This window comes from Camponotus floridanus, unplaced genomic scaffold (genome assembly GCF_003227725.1).
Source record: "Camponotus floridanus strain SB8 unplaced genomic scaffold, Cflo_v7.5 scaffold12, whole genome shotgun sequence".
Classification (NCBI taxonomy): domain Eukaryota; kingdom Metazoa; phylum Arthropoda; class Insecta; order Hymenoptera; family Formicidae; genus Camponotus; species Camponotus floridanus.
The window spans coordinates 383,653-402,877 of NW_020229237.1; the positions used below are offsets into that span (position 1 = coordinate 383,653).

The 19,225-nt window shown below is 38.1% G+C and overlaps 1 protein-coding gene and 1 long non-coding RNA gene across 3 annotated transcripts in view; one reads left to right on the top strand and one right to left on the bottom strand.

Annotated features, from left to right (window-relative positions):
• LOC112639928 overlaps positions 1 to 19,225 on the bottom strand; it is a 93,835-nt gene that overhangs the window by 35,945 nt on the left and 38,665 nt on the right. The window contains exon 3 of the long non-coding RNA XR_003123751.1: positions 9,951 to 10,060. This is a non-coding gene — a long non-coding RNA (uncharacterized LOC112639928). The remainder of the gene's footprint in view (positions 1 to 9,950; positions 10,061 to 19,225) is intronic.
• Positions 1 to 19,225, top strand: part of LOC105255015 (homeobox protein OTX2) — a 49,410-nt gene that overhangs the window by 27,622 nt on the left and 2,563 nt on the right. Inside the window, exons 1-3 of one of the 2 annotated variants that reach the window (XM_025415314.1) lie at positions 3,493 to 3,580; positions 4,630 to 5,077; positions 16,252 to 16,406. In XM_025415314.1, coding sequence (XP_025271099.1) covers positions 4,852 to 5,077; positions 16,252 to 16,406 — 381 coding nt within the window. In that variant the 5' untranslated portion in view covers positions 3,493 to 3,580; positions 4,630 to 4,851. Of the gene's footprint in view, positions 1 to 3,492; positions 3,581 to 4,629; positions 5,078 to 16,251; positions 16,407 to 19,225 lie in introns of those variants that run through there. The other variant, XM_025415315.1, reaches the window with a different exon arrangement.

Consider the following 19,225-nt stretch of genomic DNA (forward strand, 5'->3'; position numbering starts at 1 on the left):
CAATCTCCCCATCTTTTTCCTTCCTAGTTTTTCTTTCTTCCTCATAGGTGCTACAATTCAGTGGTTTTAATGTCTCGTCTATTTCTACTTCGTCAAAAGTGGTCATCAAGCTTTTTATGTTGCTCCGCTTTTCTTAAAAATTGTCTCTGCGGTTTTCTTTGAAATGTATTTTCTCCTGAGAATATCTCATAATTTTTCCTCTCTCTCTCCCTCTGTCTCTCTTTTAATCTTTTTCTTAATCATTTCTAATTTGTTTCTAAGAAATATTTAATATGACATGTAGTGTTATAAAGCTCGAGAATGCAGTGAAAGCAACGTTCGGGAACTCTTTAATAATTATTCGATTTACGGCGTGCAAATCGAAGATCTCGCAACTTTTCGCGATCGTTTCGCTGCCGACTCTTCGGCTTGACTTCCCTCGAACCGGTTCGCGGGAAGTTTCTGTGTTAACTTCTTTTTCCTCTCAATTTATCGGACTCCTTCCAGCACGGTAACGAGTCACGCTCGTGCCGTGCAACAGCGACAGCTAATCGGGTATAAAACGGAGACCACTTACCGAGTCAAATGTGGTTTTTATCATTCGAACAAGCACTTAATCCTAGAATTAATTAACTTTCAATGCGCTTTCGAAGCGTCAAAATGTACGCACGCGTGCAAACGTAAAGTTCTGTTCGCTAACACTTGCAATCAGCGGTCAGACTCCGAATGACATTTAAAGATTTATATAAAAAGCGTAACTTTTCTCTAAATAATTAATGATAAAATTCAAGTAAAGAAAAAAAGAATCAATTATGGCTGACAAATATTTTTGAACAAAATTATTTTATAAGGTTCTTTTATGGAATTTGGGGGAGGGGAAACTCGTAACTTATATAAATAAATCCGAAAGTTTATATAAATTTTATTATTAGTTTCCACATATAGATCTGTTTCATTTATACATATATATATATATATATATATATATATATAATATGGTATATCAAGATATTTTTTGTTATCAATTTACGTGTAATTAAGATTTTCCATTTCTCATATGTAATATTTAGAAATATAACTCATTCTATTTGTCTCTTTCTCTCTCAAATATAATTAAAACATTCATACATTATATACAATTTTATATATATATATATATATTAACTCTAGAATATCGATTGAAATAATTGCTAATCTCATTAATCTTTAAATTCTCTAAGAAATCAATTAACGACACACAAATGTAGACAGAGAGAAAGAGAAAGAAAGAGAGAGAACGAATAATATTACAATCATCTCTAGGGGAAGGTGATGAAATTAGCCGTTAGCATTTTTCAATCCAATTAACACGAGAGGATTACTTCGAAAATATCTGGGACTATGTGATGACATAGATTACCACGATCGTCTTTTGCATCAAGAGGATTGACCTATAAAGGAACGCAACGATTTTTCAAGGAATGTGGAAACATCGCTTAATCGTTGAACAATCGTGCTCGGACCTTCACCTCTATCGTAGAGAGAGTGTTAAAGTTTTTCCGGTGGTATTCGCATTTCAGCAAAATCGTCCCGACGGCGACGACGCTAATCGGCTTTCGCGAGCTTTGAGGTGTTTAACATCGCTAGTACGATTTTCGCGGAAGTAACACTGCGCTAAATCAGCGAGATACAATATCCGCCATTCAATCACAAGATCATGTCGAGGGAACAATCAATTTTTGATCGATGAGTATGGCATTATTTAAATAATAGAATGAAAAAAAAAATTATCAGACTGGATGCAGCGAGAAAAAGAGAAGGAAATGGGCGGAGAAAAAAATGTGTTTCGAATTCATTATTTTTTAAAAACTCAACTCTTTTTTTAGATAGAAGAGAGGAGTTGCTGTAAAATATTTCTACAGACTTTTTCAGACTGAAAACTATGCATATCTCTTGAGAATATATTTTGTGAAATATTGATGACCCCCTACGGTCTGCTTTAACATTTGAAGAAAAGAAATGAATGATGACAGGAGGAACGGAAAGAGTTGTTGACTTAGTGGCCTATCAAAAATATTATGTATCGCATGACATAGCGATATATTTACGATCTTCGGTAATAAATCAATAATTATCTCGTGAAATTCATATTCCATAATTCAATAAATCGCTCATCGATTCGGACCTGGAATTGATCATCACTCTCATCGCATATTGGAGCATTATCATTAATCGGATTTATCTTACACTTAACTCTAGAAGACTATAAGGGTCTACGACGTAAGGGTGCGAATTATTTCCGCCCGCGCCAGTAACGGATGTACCTCGCATATACATGACAGAAGTGAGCAAGAAGATGCGACTCCGAATGGGATTCCTTATCGCGCGTCGCAACACTCTCTTAACGCGAATATCCGCGGAATTACCGCGCGGTTGTCGCTTAGATTATAAACGACGCGTACGACATGCGACAGAGCATCGGGTGCAGCAGCACGCGCGTTATTCGCGCGCCCTGCTCGTTGCACGCAAGAGAGAGTTCACTATCTCTCACTCAATTTAAGCCTCATCCGCCGTAAGCGGATCGACCAAGCTGGCCTTTTAACGTCGGATAGTCTCGCCTCTCTCGGCTGCGCGCGGCATAGACGCCTATAACAAACATTATCCGCCATAATGCCCCCGTGTAAACATACCTACCTACGTGGTGCATCTCCTCTCCTCTCTCCTCTCGCAGTGTCTAGCCCCTTTTTGTCCAAATAAAAACGCGCCTCCAAGTTTATTTAACCGTTTAGCACCGAGTTAAGTTTCACACGGCTAAGCCGACTTTTCGGCACGCTTCCCATCGCGTGGCTACTTCCGCTCAGCACGTGACGTCATTTCGCGATATCCCCAACACGACGAGATGCTCGCCCGTGTTTCCTTTCATGCATTCCAGATGACGTGTGGAGAAAAAATGAATGAACTAATTGAGGCCGAGAAAATAGTTAAATTTTCATGATAATTCTGCTTGCTTATATCGCTGTGTATTTTTATTCTTTTCTATAGCGAATTGTATAGCAATAATTTATTACAATTCATACATTCGCTCATTTGCGTTTTGGACGAATATAACTTTTACAATCAGATGGCAGGCGCCGCAGACCCTTAAATCCGTGCGGTTTTGCGAATTTCCTGCTCCAAGCCTTTTCCTCAAAAAGATCGCAGACGAATAGCCATTCGTGCGAATTTCTCCCACTACTGACAATCCCCACTCTCGTTTTCGAGAAGGGTCTAATATTCAGTGTCAGGTAGCGAAAAAGTCCAGTCGCTACAAAAAAGGATCGGTTAGAGTAGATTTAGAAACGCGAGTTTCAAACGCTAGGATGATAGATTCGCAAATTTTAAGTGCAATTCTCCACGTGTTCTAAGACGTGTACAGTGTATAAATATCCTTGTGATATTGATATTATATTTTTATAAATGTGATAAATATATCAGTAATCGCGTAAACGTGAATAAACGTGTGCTTTTGTTAGATAGAAAGTTTGGAATTACCAACGAAAGCGAATCTTATATATTATTTATTTACTGCTATGATACTTATTGATGGCCTATCAGGAAATACGATTGTGTCCCTTTATTAAAGGTATTATAAAAGAATTGGATTTTTACGCCGTATTGTGTCAATTAAGAGAGATCTATGTATTATACGAGTAGCTTGTTCATTATATTTGCAGGTCGATTATTTCTGCATTGTCGAATGTTTTTGTTTTTTATTAATATTATTAATCAAAGATATCTATCTAGGGATAAAGAATTTATAATTCAATATTATTTTTTTGAACATATGACCTTTAAAACATAGTTTTCTCTCGTAACGGTTTTCTCAGCAAAACACTACCTGAGACGCTAATTGCTGCCTAGTTTTCTTTTTCAAATTGTTATTGCGTGTCCAAATATAGAAGTCTTTTAAAAAAACAATATTTTTACAAAGATTTAGAAAACGAAAAACTCGAGTGAAACTAAATCGTTTATTTTTTTTAATACATAGATTGATAAATTCATAATTATATAACTGATAAGTTACTGATAATATAAGCAATTAACATGTACATGAAACAATTGTTCATGTTATTGTTCGATCAATGGACAAATAATTTTGAATAATATAATAATTATAATTAATAATAATAATAATTTGAAGAAAACATCAGATATTTTTCGTATGTATATGTAACATGATAATAAGATTTTTAATTCCAGTTTTTTAAAATTTAGAAAAAGTGATTAGAGTTTTTATAATGAAGAATTCCTGAAGAATAAAAGTCTAGATTAGTTTTAGAAAGATTTCTTTAGTTTAAAATAATAAAATTAGTGGAAAATGATAGCGTCTCTTCCATTAAAAAAAATTGCGATATTTTTAGAATTTTAAAATCTTGAATAACATCCTATAATTAAATTTCTAAAAATTTCTCTCCAGATTTTACTCTGTGTAAATCTAAAAAAGTTTCAAATAAAAACGGAATAATTTTGTTAAAATTTTTTATTTCCAAATTGAGAGAGGTTTAATTATTACAAATCTTTAGAAGTTATTCATCACTTATGGGAAAAATTGAATAATCTAATTATTATTCAGAAACAAAATCAGAATCGCATAAACATCATACGAAATTTGATTATAATTTTCATTTACAGGTGGAGGAGTGTCGGTGCGGCAGCGTGTCGGTACCGGAAGAACCGGCGCCGATACTAGCGGAAAACGACACGAGGCGGCCATCATTATACGCGAACGGCATTGCCGCTCATCGAGAGGAGAACAGCTGGTGGCCGGCCGAGCAGGGCGGAGGGGGTCACGCGATAAGGGAGCGTGATAACAGCGCCGCGGTGGCGGGTGAGCTGGCTTGCCTCGCGGGATACATGGCGAGTTACCTGAAGGCGGCAGGCGCTACCTGCGCCTCGACCGGAAACCCTCATCAATACCACCCACACGGGCATCCCGCGATGGGGGTCGGAACCCATCCGCATCCGCATTCTCATCCGCACCCGGGTACGCCGCATCCCGGTTTGCCGTCACCCTTTGCCCTCGCGACACACGGGCATCCTCATCCGCACCCGCTCGAACATGGATTGGCATTTCCACAAGGTAAACTCTTTTCAATTTCTCGTAACATGAATTCATATTTCGGTGCTGTAGCACTGCTCGATCAGTCCGATTAATTAATCGAGCAATAATATTCATAAAATCAAAATTTTGTAGAAAGAGTAAACAAATCTGTTTATCTTTTCCAATAAAAATCTGGTATTAGAATTTCTCATTTTCGTTAAGTGCGTAATAATTATTAATAAACTATTAAATATTAAAATTCTACTTATGTATGATAATGTTTTTAAAATAAAATAATCTTTGCGTCCTCGTGTCTATATATAACATCGAAAATTGAATTCATTGAGATTATATCATTATGTAAAAATCTGCATGAAATTTTATTCAGACATTGAGGAAATTGATGCTGCATGCTATATTACTCAGCATTTACATTGGAATAAACATATATTATGGATACTGAAACAATAGCTAATCAAAGATTATCGATTAAGAATAATCGATTAAGAATAAAATGAATTAATCTTTTTGAGCAAGCTAATTATAGTAAATATAGCTAATTATAGTAAATAAATTATAATAAATTTAAATACGTTATACATATATTTAAAGCATGTCATACTTGACATTGTAAAAATAAAGTATCGCATTGGGATATTGTATTAGAATAAACGCAAATCATAGATATTCAATGACTAAAATCAATTATTGCCAAATCCGGCATTAAATTAATTTTTTTGAGTAAACCAATTATAATTAATTTAAATACACAATGTTCTTCCCTTAAAGAATGTCATACTTGACATGGTAAAAATAAAAAATAAAAATGTATGTAGTTGTCATTAATTAATTTAATGAAATTATTTTAGTAATGATTATCTGGGATAATTTTAATAAGGAATTTACATGATTCAAAAATATTTTAATGCATTCGCAAAAAGGTTTTTATATAATCGTGAGGTGGCGACAGTGGTATCGTTCTCTGTATATATTTATGTTTAATATCGTTTAATACTATTCTCGAACGTTTTTTGCTAAATAAAAATATCACGAAATATCACGAAATGGAGAAAAAACGAACAAGATTTTTGATGATGCGATTGATCTGATTAATTCAATGTAATAAAAAACAAGCGATTTAATCAGCGATTCAGCATTGCAGTCTTAAGGATTTTACTGCGAATTTTAATTTTTTTGCGTTCTAATAATATTTAATTTATTATCATTTATTATTATCACATTTAAACTGGCATTTGTATATATAATATATAATAGGTTTCGATTCATATCAACTTTTTTTCTCGATAATCAAATACGTGCCTTTTTTTAATTTTATTGCTAGAAATAAATAATAAATTTTTTGTAACATATCTCAGACTTTGATGTTCTATTAAACTTATTTTTATTTTAGTAGATTCATATCGATATATTATAAAGTCTAAAATACATATTCTAAAATATAATATCAATAAAAATTTGATGTAGATTTTCGAGCAGTTTGATACAAAATACTTGATAGAAAGGAAAGATTTTTATTAAGAAAGCCTGTTTTAAAAAAAAAAGTTTAAAGCTTAAAAAGCTGTTTAAAATTTTAAAATTGCAAAAAAATAAATTAAAAAGTATGATTGCCTCACTCATTAATCAAACATATGTTATAAAGATTGCAAAAAGAGAAATATTTCAGCACAGTCATTCCTTCTTTAGTATTATATCTAGAATGCTCTTTTCTTTGTTCTGTTTTCTTGTTCTTTGTTCTCTTTGCATTCTATTATATCTGTAGCAAGATTCTCTTATTTTTAATATACAATTTGCGAAATACTATTAATTTATATCATATACTTAATTTATCAATATGCACTACTTTTAAGTAGTACATATATTTTTTAACGATGCTAACTACTGCTGTAAGAATGACGTTTCTTGCATATCGTCGTTATTGATTGCCATGCAAATCGATGCATCGACTGAAGCCATACGAATGTCGAGCGAACAATCTCAGGGCTTCCTAACTACTGTCAACGAATTGATAGAAAACATGCATCGCATGTCAGTATTTTTCAAATGAATATAAAAAATATGATTTTCAGAAAACAGTAATATGCTTATTAAAAAGCACCTTAAATATATGAATCTCAAACGATGAATGATCGAGGAGATATATTTGTATTTGCGATTTAAAACATTAAACAGGCGAAAAAAATATTCGTAGAAAATTTCGTGGCTAACGTGCATTAGATATGCGTCTCTTGGTTAACATCAGCGACGTCTGGAATGTTTGCCCGCAGGGAGAAAACCCGACAAATACTTAGCGAACGGAAAAACTCGAGGGATCGGTCGCGGCGCGCAAAACAGAGAGAAAGACAAAGAGGCAACGGGCAATTTCGGGGGAAGAATTCTCTCTGTGTCCGCGATTCCACTCTCGAGATCGCGAACTGCCGGGTCGGTAATTGACTGCATAAATTTTCCAGTACGCCACGGGACGCACGTAGACGAAAAGAGATTGCGATGGCAGGAGGGAGAGCAGAATATAGAGCAGAATAGAGAGTAGGAAGAGAACGACGAAGAGAGTGTGCTTTCGCGTTGATTTCCTTTAGCAACACGATTCGGCGAAAAGCAGCTCGTTTCTCCTCTTTCTCTCTCTCTCTCTTTCTCGTTCATCTTTCGCCTTCTCGCTCTCTTTCACCCACAGTCGAAAGAGAGTCCGGCGACGAGGGACACAGGGTGCAGGGGGCAGAGTGTCGAGGAGACGGAGTGGTTGGAGGGGATCGGGGGATGCTTCGGCGAAGAAGAGTGGAGAGAACCATGAGAGTAAGCCGCTTATCAGGGTGGCAGCAGGCAGTATAGGTCCAACCGACGTAGATAGGTGGGTTTCCATGGAAACACGGATCTGTCCGTTGGGTCCCTACGTACTCTACGTCCAGCGGCTGCCTCTATCCGTTGTAGGCGTATCCGCGCTACACGAAAAGCCGCCGAACGAGAGAGGAACGACGCGGTGATGCCGCGAGGTTGGAGAACAGTACGGAACAGAAACGGGAATAGAGGAGAAAGAGAGAGAGAAAGAGCGATAGAGCGCGATGGCTCTCGTGCCGCTGGAGAGACTTCGCTTTTATCATCCGTTTGTGAAGCAAACTCACCTCGATTCATAGCCACGAAGCCGCCATTTGCCCCTCTGATCTCGCGTATCCTCGGTATTTTTGCGATCCGCGCAAAACATATATCGCATGACGGTTTGGGCAGAGCTTTTATTTTTTCTCTCACAGATACCTCTCCGCAGACATTGAAGCGTTTTAATCTCGACCCTCGCGCGCACGAGAATCGATAATTAGGTTGCGAGGCTATCGAAAGGTATAACGGCTCCCTTCGTCGAATTAATTCTCGCCACGATGTTCGTCAATGATGACGCGTGGACGAAAAGGGCGATTTCGTGTCGTTTGATACGCGTCGCGCGTCGATGTTTATTTTGTTATGCAATGCCGTGCAAGGGCGGCGGGGGTTTCCCTCCTTCCTCTTCCCCGCGATCGACGAAGGAGTGATAGCTTCGGGCAGGGAACTCGCCGAGGAGGCAGGAAGGGGTGCGCAAACGTAGGATCTCTCCCCAGGACTCGTGGCATGCAGCGAAATACGTGGGAATCGCGTCACATGGCCTCCGCCCTTTTCCCATCCGAGCTACTCTATTTGTTGTTGCAGAGAAATTGCCCGTCCACTTAACTTCCTCCTGCTCGTTCGCGGTGGCGCGGCGCATGAATAAAGACACCGTTGTCGATGATTTCCCTCTGCCGATTGTCAATCGAGGGGTAGCGACGAAACAAGTGATTTTGATCCCGGCCTCCTACGGGCGACACGCTCTTCCCGAAGCCGTGAGGCATAATGTATAAGATTAAAAAATACTTCGTGTCATGAATGAAAGAAGCTTACGCGGCGGAATAAAATATCCGCTCTAAATATTTTAGATGTCGAAATGTATACGCTTGATCGGCTCTTACGAATCGTTGTAAAAACCTCTTTTGAAATTTTTTAATTATTTAAAAATCGTTTGATAATTATAAAAAAAGAGTTAAGGGAGATTAATATGTATATGCATTTTTAAATTACCCTGGGAATACGTTTGCTCGACGCGAGTTATATAAATTCAATGTTTCGAGTTTCCAATCAAATGCCGCGAATATTGCCGCTGCTAAAAGCCAGCGTGCTTCCTGTTGGTGGGCGCTTGTCAGTTTGGTACGATTCCAATCACTCAATTAGGCGTCAGGTTAAGGGCGACACGTGGCGCGGACACGTGCTGTGTACTCGTCGTTACCAAGTGGCCGCGAAACGACGAAACGAGAGAGCCGGCTTCCATGGCGGCGCGTGTCACGGTTAAATTGAGTAGGCGGATGTGTGTGTCTGGAGAGGCCAAACACAAATCCAGACCTAATTGCAAGACAAACACTCGAAGCTGAGTGAAATGTCGCGTACGGCGAGACATCGACACTCACACTCGAAAATCTCGTTCCTCCTCATCGTTTCTTTCGTTTCGTGCGCGTCTTTTTACCGCGATGTCCTATCGGAATTATGCCTTCTATTATTGATACAGCGAGATCCATTTCGTGTTTATATCCAGAGAGATTTCCCATACTTGCTAAGAATTCTTCGCAAACATCGTCACTTATCGTTTTTTTTATACGCGTGCGTAGAAAATTGATAGAAGAACACAAGGTTTTTATCTTTCAATCATGCTTCCCAAAAATATTTACACACATAAATACACATATATTCGCCACATATACATATACTCGTTATTTGATAAGTAGTGAATAATTTTTCGCGAGTGGACGTCGCGAGGAAGAGGGCATCGGTTGGAACATTGCAACGCGAAACTTATCCGATTATCTGCTCCTCTCGGACGCACGTCAGTATTTTGTTACGTACTTACGTTCATATCCGTTAGATTATCGCAGGAGAACGGCTATTCGACACGACCACACGCATGTTCCTTCCTTTTCTGCCGGAACTCCCATATGAATGACAACTTCTTTCGATTTCCTGCACATATTACCATTTCGCTTTTCAGTACAAATAGTTTTCACACAGCTGATATATTTTTAATTGGAACATTTCAATTTTATAATAAATTATATATATACTTTATTTATAATATATTTATGGAACATAATTCAGAATAAAAAATTCTATTTATAATCTCATATATTATTTAACAGAACATATATAAAAAGTCAGAAATTCTATATACATACAAAATATGTAGTATACCTAATACATATACATAATAGAATGCATGTATATAAAATTATTATTTAAAATAGTATTTGTCAAATAAATAATAAATTTTCTGCCACAAATTGTTTAAAATGAACTTTAAAACATATCTATCTATAAATCTTTGTTGCTGAGATCACTTTTTTCGAGACTGTCAATTACATCATTGTTGTAATATGAATCATTAATAAAATAATTCCATTAAAAAAATGTGATCTTTAAATTTTGGAAAAAATGGCTTTTGCAAAAAATCGGTATCATATTAAAAACAATGGAAATAATCAGTTATATCTAAGATTCGCACTTCACATGTATTAAAATACACAGTAGATGTACATGTAGAGATAAAATTCTGTCGCTAATTGTTGAAATAAATTTTATATCTAACTCCCAAGATTTAAAGATCGAAAATGAGAACGAGTAAAATTAGCTTTATTACTTATTAAAGTTAAGTTTATTAAAGATGATATTTTTATCAAAATTATTATGCGAAAAGATTTGTCGCGAAAGCTGGATGCGTACAACGCGAATGCTGGAAGATTGGTGAAAAAGTGACATGTGATTTTTTTAGTTTTTCTCGAGCCTTTAGTGTTGCGCGATCACACGACGGTCACGTTGTAAACGCAAAGTCGGCCAAATGTTTTCGTAGCTGATGGCCTTTTAGAATTCCCTCTTCTGTCACCGTCCGCCACGTGCTGTCATCCCACGGTTCTCCTCCCCAATAATCCATTCCTCCGCCCATGGCGCCATCATGTAGCAGCCTATTCGCGTTTTAGCTTTTAATTAATTTTCGATTCTGTGCCCGACCGTACCTCGCCTTCCATTGTCTTCTCCATCCGTCTCTATGAATATCAAAGTAGTCGTCCGATCCTGCGACAAGCTTACTATTTTACGGCGCTTCTCGATATTCTCCGCTTTTTTTCCGCAATTTATCAAACCTAAATGATTTCCCAGCGCGTTTCATCGCCAGTCATTAACGATCGCATTATATGGCTATTTACAAAATTCTTATTTTAGACAGATTTTTCCTTATTTAATAATCTTATAGAATAACTGTTATAAGAAAGTTTTTTATGATGTGATATGTTTTTTCGTCAACCATGAAAGTATAATCCAGCTCTGCGGTTTATACGGTCAACCTGTGCAAAACCACGAGAGAATGTAACGTTGAATTACACGTTGTGTTCACTTCAAACAACTACTTTTTCTTTTTTGTCAAACCAAGATGATTTGACAAAACCACGGTGAAACCGCGATTAAAGGATAAGGAAATTTTTGCATGTCGACATCGGTGCATTGTTTGTTATTCAGTCGACCGTGCATGTAATTGTGATTAATTACCGTTTCTCTGGCATATCAATGATATGTTGCATCCGAGATAAATTCTTAGTGCCGTATTTCAGCAGCAATAAGCGTTCCTGACGTTATCTGAATCGGACATGTACATTTATTTTGTATAATTTACCGTAAGCTCTTTCCCGCGCGAAAGTCTAGATATACGCTGAGGGATAATAAGTCAACGTAATAACGTGTCAACAAACGTCATTAATTATTTTCCCATCATTGCGTACTTTATCGCGCACTGTCCAATTATGTATTTTAATTAAACCTAACGTTAATATTGTAGTTTTTCTTTTTAGATAATTTAATAGACTTAAAAATAGATTCTCTTCTTTTCCAGATTACATATATTCACAACCTAATATTAAATGAAACAAATTTATTAAATTAGCCAAAATTAATATTCAATATTTTACAAATTTTTTTAAAAATTATTTTTGACAATTTATGTTCAAAAAATGTCTGTTTAGTGCGTGAATCGCAAAATACGCAAGTGAAATATTGCAAGCATGAAATCTTACAACATATAAATAATTTATAAACACATATAAATAACAAAACTAAATGAATAATGAAAGGCAATAAAGCAAAAAACATATAAATAATTTACGCGAATACTCTCATTCCTTATTTTACAACCAGGAAAAATTACACGCCGTGCGTCCGAGATCGCGGACGCATAAGAGAGCATTGATGGATAACGCCATCGGATTCTGCGTGAGAGAGATCACTGTGAAATTCTGTTAGTGGTCCATTGACTTACGCGGATCTCGACGAAACGGTAAAACGCGGCGGGCGCGGAAGAATCCAATAAACGCAAAACGAATTTGCTATTAGGGTCGCGTCTGATCTCATTGCAGGCCAATGAGGCGGAGCAACCCTTATATCAACCCTCCCGGTATCGCGTCTCGCTGACGATAATAAATCGAATCATACTCCGGGAGTCAGCGGGTGTTTGCCGAGCCATTAGGGTCGCTTAGCTAACTGTCTCTTCTCGAAGCCCCAGATACGGTTGTTAAGATTTTTTCGCGCATTTAAATCGATCGAAATGCTCGACTTGGATTGGAAATCGTTATCGTTCTGATAATGTTTAATTATTGTAAGAATTTTAATGCAAAATTGAATGCATGATAAATATGATATATACATTGGAGAAAAATATGATATATACAAATATTTCGATTTTATTATAATTTTAAACATAACGGGAGCGATAGAGATATTTCTTCGTTCGTGAGAATCTGAAATTCGTTTTTTAATATAATTTAGACTTGACAATGTGCGTCGAATAAAGTGCAAATTTGCGACGATACTTATTCTCGAAACATTCTCTATATGTCAAGGAAGCGAGCGTGAAGAGTCATAATCGGACAGCTATTGTTTTGGTTATGGAGGGAGAAGTGTCTAGCTTTCATTGGGTTGATGGCAAAGACCATAGTTAACGGTAGCACTGACGCCCACTCGACAATCAGAGCGTTCTCTCAGAGAGCCATTCTCCTTCTACTATTATAGCAGCGAATTCAGTGACTATGAACACGAAAAGACTTCCAATCAAATGGGATTTGTCCAACAGATAATTCAATGCGTGTAAAGGATATAGTATATGAAAATTCAAATATATACAGGTAATAAATATTGACTCGATACAATTGTGACATTTAAGTAAATGCGACATGTTCTAAAATGCTGTATTAATATTTATTAATGTCTTGACGTATTCTTCGTCTTGAGTTATATTAACTGTCATCCACATATAACAAGTAATAACTTTATACAAAAGACAAACTTTAATTTTTTAAAATATTGCGCTTTTAATTCAAATATCAGAATATACAGAGAAATCATTAGAAGGAAAGAGAAAAAATTCTTGATTGTATTAAAAAGTACATATAATACTTTGTACTTTAAGCATCATGTTTATATCCTTAGATCATTCTTATGTTTTCTATCTTCCTTCTACTAATAATCTTTGAAAAGAGATATTAAAAAACATTCTCATGTTTTGTATCTTCCTTCTATTCATAAATTTTTTATAAATTAAAAACTCTTATATTATAAAATTTTTCTAAATTTCACTAATAATCTTTGAAAAGAGATATTAAAAACATCTCATTTTCAAAGATCTATTCTTTATCTGTTACTTATCTATAAGTGCTATTGATAAATATTACCATCTCATCGTAATCAAACAAATTTTATTTTCTTTATCAAATATTACCCATGATGGGCAAAACTATATATTATCCAACAAGATTGTTTTACTCGAGAATTTCGATATACGAGTTTATAATAATCAATGGCAGATTCGTGGCGAGGGTGGCGAGATACGTATCATAGATCGAGCGATCGCGGGTGTGTCGCGTCCGTCACACGAAGCGATGGCGGTAATTCCGACCACCGTGGAGTTTGTACATTGTGAGCTCGACGCAATCTATTCCGAGGATCTACTACAGTGCCATACTGGTAGCCCACTCGACCAGTTCGTTAGCCAATCACACAGGTATCGTCGTTCGTCGTCGTCTCGGGGCTCTCTTCTTGAACCCGAGAAGAGCAGCCATGAGAGATGCGACTGATACGACGATGCTTCCTCCTTCTGGACCGCTCCTTCCTTCAAAGCTTCGGGTGTTCTGCAGTTATCGCTCCCATTGGTCTTGCAGTCGTGTCGAAACGCATTCGATCGAGTTTCGAGTTACATGAATATTAATTTGTCCGTTGACACATGTATACCGCCTTTGTTCTTTGTCGTAAAATTTATATCGTAAAATTTATAACTTTTTTTCTTGATAATTATATTTGCGTATGCACGTTCTGTATGAATAGAAGTCAAAAGGTAAAAAATTTAATAAAAAATTTTTTTGATGAGTGCTTATGCACATATCGTGCTAAATGTTAAAGTTAATATATATTATAGCTGCTGTCAGTTGAAAATTTTTTATAATCGATTTTATTCTCTCTAAATACATTGTTTGGCATTTTAATATTACTCTCATATATTTAAATGTCATACAGTTATTTTAAGAATCTCTGTTTTTCGCGGTGTGTACATGTACGTACTTTTAATTTACGACTTTAAAAATTACTATATTGTTTTTATTATATTGTTTTTTGTTCTTTGTTCTCATTTCTGTTCCTACTGACGCAAACTTTCTCCTTTTTATATCACGATGGTCTTTTTCTTTGTCGTGAGTCGAGTAGAAAGAACGTTGAGGCATGGCGGATAAGAGGAACGGAAAAGAAAAAAGAGAAAGCATCGAACGTCTCGTAAACAGCTGCCTCGCGTGTCTCCCGAGTCTTAATCGATAACGAATGACGATTACAGGCATATACTTTGCAAAAGACAGGGCTTTGCCAATCTCTCGTGAATGACCCTATTATTTCTCTTATTAACTCGTATGACAGTCGGTCACTCGCGATCGTAAAACCCCTGCCTTGAAAAAAACCTCGCGAGTGTTGGAGACCTATAAAGATTAGAACACACTTCGATCAAGTATATTCCGAGAGCTTTTATTTTTTTTTCTCTCTTATTAACGTCGCCGATTCTCTGGAGTAAAACGACAATTCGAAAATTCGGTACGTAAAATATTGCACTTCGTGGCCGGCGGCCCGGCGATTCCCCCCGTCGTGAAATTCCACCATTCCGCCTGCGACTTTACGATCCGGCTTCCAACCCGGAGACACTGGCGAGGCGCAGTTTTCCAGGCGCTCTCTTTTTATTGGTTCGCGACACGAGGATACACACCGTGTATATTCGCCGATGTTGCCCGCCGAGAGACCCCGGTATCGTCATTTTCAGCGGCAGCTGGGAGCGAACCGCGACTTCGGTCCTCCTGGATGCTCGTGTATTCCGGGGTGTACTGCCTCCCTCTCTCCCCGTGCCCCTTCCCCCTCGCCGGCACCCCCGTGACCCCCTCATAAGCGGATTACGTGGGTCCCGAAACGAGCCAAGCGAGGCTCGATGGCACGAGGAAGGTAACGTGGGGTGGGTCGTTGAGGGGAGAAGGCGGGAGGGAAGGGAGCTGTTCAAAATTACGCTATCGCGGCCTCGCAACGCTCACACCCCTCCACGTCCGATCTCCCTTTGCCACGCGGCAACAACCCCCGTCTTCGTGGAAGACACCAACGTCGAAGGCGTTCCATATTTGAAGACGTCGTCATCGGCGCGATTGGTGAACGTATTGAGGTTTCGATCCCCGCGGGATAGTGCTTTGGCGGATATATTTTTCATTTCTCCTCAATATTTTATTATATATCTATGAGAAGCTCGAGTATGTTTCTCTTTTTGATTATCTCGTTTATAGTATATTACATGGCGGATATTGCCGTGAAGTTTTTTAACGAAAACATACTCTTACACGCGTTAAGGCGTTTCAAGATCGTTTAAATAATCGCTACCGTATTTTATGCAGAAATGTAAACAGCTGCCATTTTGCTATGAAAACATCGAAGGATTTAATGAACTGGAATCAACCTAATGATCGAGTCTATAAGCGAATCTTTTAATTATCTCTTGCAAAACGTTAGGCGCACTTTTAAGAGCGCTCGTAACGCGACGAAATAAAATTTCTTATCATATTTACGAGAATTAATAACGAGCGCTTTCTTTCTTCGTGTTGCAGGAATGAATCAACGCAAACAGCGTCGCGAGAGGACGACCTTCACCAGAGCTCAACTGGACGTGTTGGAGGGGCTATTCACGAAAACGAGATATCCAGATATCTTTATGCGAGAAGAGGTTGCTCTTAAAATCAACCTGCCAGAATCGCGAGTCCAGGTAATTATTTTACCTTTTTCCCTGTTTCTCTCTCTCCCTTTCTCTCTGTTTGCAGATTTTATTCCTATATTTTATATCTTTGTCAACGATGTTGAAATAATAACGGACGTAGAGAGCAAGCTCCTACGAACTTTTGGCGAGTATATCACGCTCTTCGCAAATAATCCGAAATTCATCCGAGATTGGTGCGATTTCGCGTGTCGTATATTAACGCAACGTTTAAAGTCATTACATTCTCTGCACGTTAACCGTACGATGTAATACGGTGATCTTCGAGAAACGAGAGCGAGGGGGAGGAAGAGGAGGAGAGAAAAAGAAAAAGGAGAGAAAGAGAACACGCGTTTCGTGCTTCAGCAATCGCGCGCGAGATTTAAGGTATTTACACAGGGCGTTTGCGCCCTACGTCGTTCCATTTCGCCCATTGTCCCAACCCCGCGTCTCGTACATTGATAGATGTGCCGACGAGCTCGTTGACGCTTTTATTGCGGTTCTCATGACATCTTTATTTCGCGGCGGGACGTTACCAAGTCACGGTATCGCGATTCCAAGCTCATGTCTCGAATTTCAATCGCGTTCACCCTATACGCTACACATACGATATTCATGTGTCAAAAATAAAATTATTAATCCCAGAGTTTCGGCGAATAGAATGTTTGCGAATTTTTAACATTGATGTTTTATATATATTTGCGCATTATTTTATTTTTATTTAAGCTCTGGATTTTGCTCCGTTTGCCCGTTACTCGAGTTCGGATCATTGACAATTTGCGCGGACATCATAGCACCTACCGCGATATCGTAACTAGCGGCTTGTAGGAATCGTGAAATATAGGAGACAAAAGCGCGGAAATTCAGTTCTGGGACGCGGAGTTTTCGCGCAAAGTTAAGCCGTCGTGAATGACAGTCCAACTGCAAAAGGGTGCATCGCGCACGAAACGCGTGTGAGTGTGCACGTATGCATGTACATAGGAAACACAGCGAAGGGAACGCGATCGGTTTGTGTATACATACGTGGGATGTGTATATATATATATATATATATATATATATATATATATACATTGTATTGTATAACACGTACAGCGAATGTACATGTGCGAGAAAAGCGGTGTATCTACGAATAATGTCTAGAGGAGGGATGCTGTCTGAAAGTTTTAAAGGCAGGGAGATTCGCGGTAAAAGACGGCAGGAGGGGGGACAGCAGAGATCTGACACAGACCATAGTTGTGCGTACGGATGGAGGTACACATGGCAGCGAGGTACAACATATCGTTGATTTGTTCGTGGATTATAGCCCCTGCGCTACTCCGTCTCGCTCGCGAGAGCGTTCTCGTCGAGAGAACCACGCAGCTGCGTACGAAGCGACTGACGTGCGATGCAACGCATCTCCGAATGCGTTGTCGCCGCGCCGTGCATTCGTCACTATTAATTAAGGATCAAAAAATATTGACTCGTCTCTTGACGGAGAAGAATAGCAAGACGGAGAGAAAACCTGGCCGACGATTAAAATGTAAGTGGAACTATTGTGAAATTTTTTGCAAAATTTCTTGATCGGAAATGTGAGACGTAAATCGAGCAGAAAACTGCACTCATAATATTAATATAAAAGGGAAGTCTTATATTTTGAATGAATATTAAAAATTTAATTCTATTTTTTGTACGATAGTGGAATCGAAACTTTATCAATCAAGAGATTTATACATTTATCTTGTATTTATTTTAATTACTATGTTTTAAAATATACGTCTGATAAAAAATATATAAAATAAATGTATCTATCTTATTTTTACAATTCAAACGTTTACGAGCGCACCGATATTTTCTATAACATCGAGCGAATAAAACGCTCATCATTACGTTATTAGCAAACAATGCCTGCGGCTCTCGCGCATTGTTTTCTCCATCAATCGTACGTGCCGGACGATGACACGTTCCCTGGTTTGTCGGAGTGGGGTATCGTATTAATAGTACAAATAAGAAAATATATTTGTCATAACAGAGTGTCAACGCAGCTGCGCCGCCTCCCCCCTGACCGGGGTGGTTTTCCGTTCGCTGGATGTAAACCAGATGGTGGCGCAATTTGCACCTCGGTCCTCGCCGACGGTCTCTTGATGTGTACGAGCGTGAAACCGTCAGTGGTTGCCCCCGGGGGTCCTCGGATGCCATCGCGGCCTGTTTGGTTGGTTTTTGGGGTAGCTCTTTCTCTCTTTCTCTCGCTTTTGAAGGGGGTGTCGTTGTGCAAACACGCCGTTATAATGGGATCGTTCTCTGTCCGTCGCGCTAACCTTGACGTAGATCCGTCTTTCTCGCTCTTTCGGAGACCCGTTCCGCCCGCGTTGATACGCAATATTCCGCGCACGTCGCGCCCAACAGATTTCCGCACCCTATCACGCGACGGTGGATGACTTTTGCGAAACGAGGTTCTGCCTGTGGCGATACCGCCGAGAAGTGGAAGCCAAATAAACGGAGGATGAATAATCATAGTCTCCCCGAGCTCGTACGCTTTCTGACTTTGGCACGTCTTGGAAAGATACAAAATTCAAGCGCGTTTAATTACTACGGATTAAACGCTATATATAAAGTGTAAATAATTCCTACGGGATAATATAATATAAATTACAAATTAATCATATAATAATATTTTCGTAAATTATAAGAATATTTTTCTTTATTGTATTTTTTACATATAAATAGCGTGTGTGTATTTTTTGAAATGCTTGATATGAAATATATAAACGATTTAAGTTTCCGTCCATTTTTCAAACGTTGAGAGGAAAGGATTGTGCGTGGCTTCTGCCTCGTGAACAGCATACGTGTGG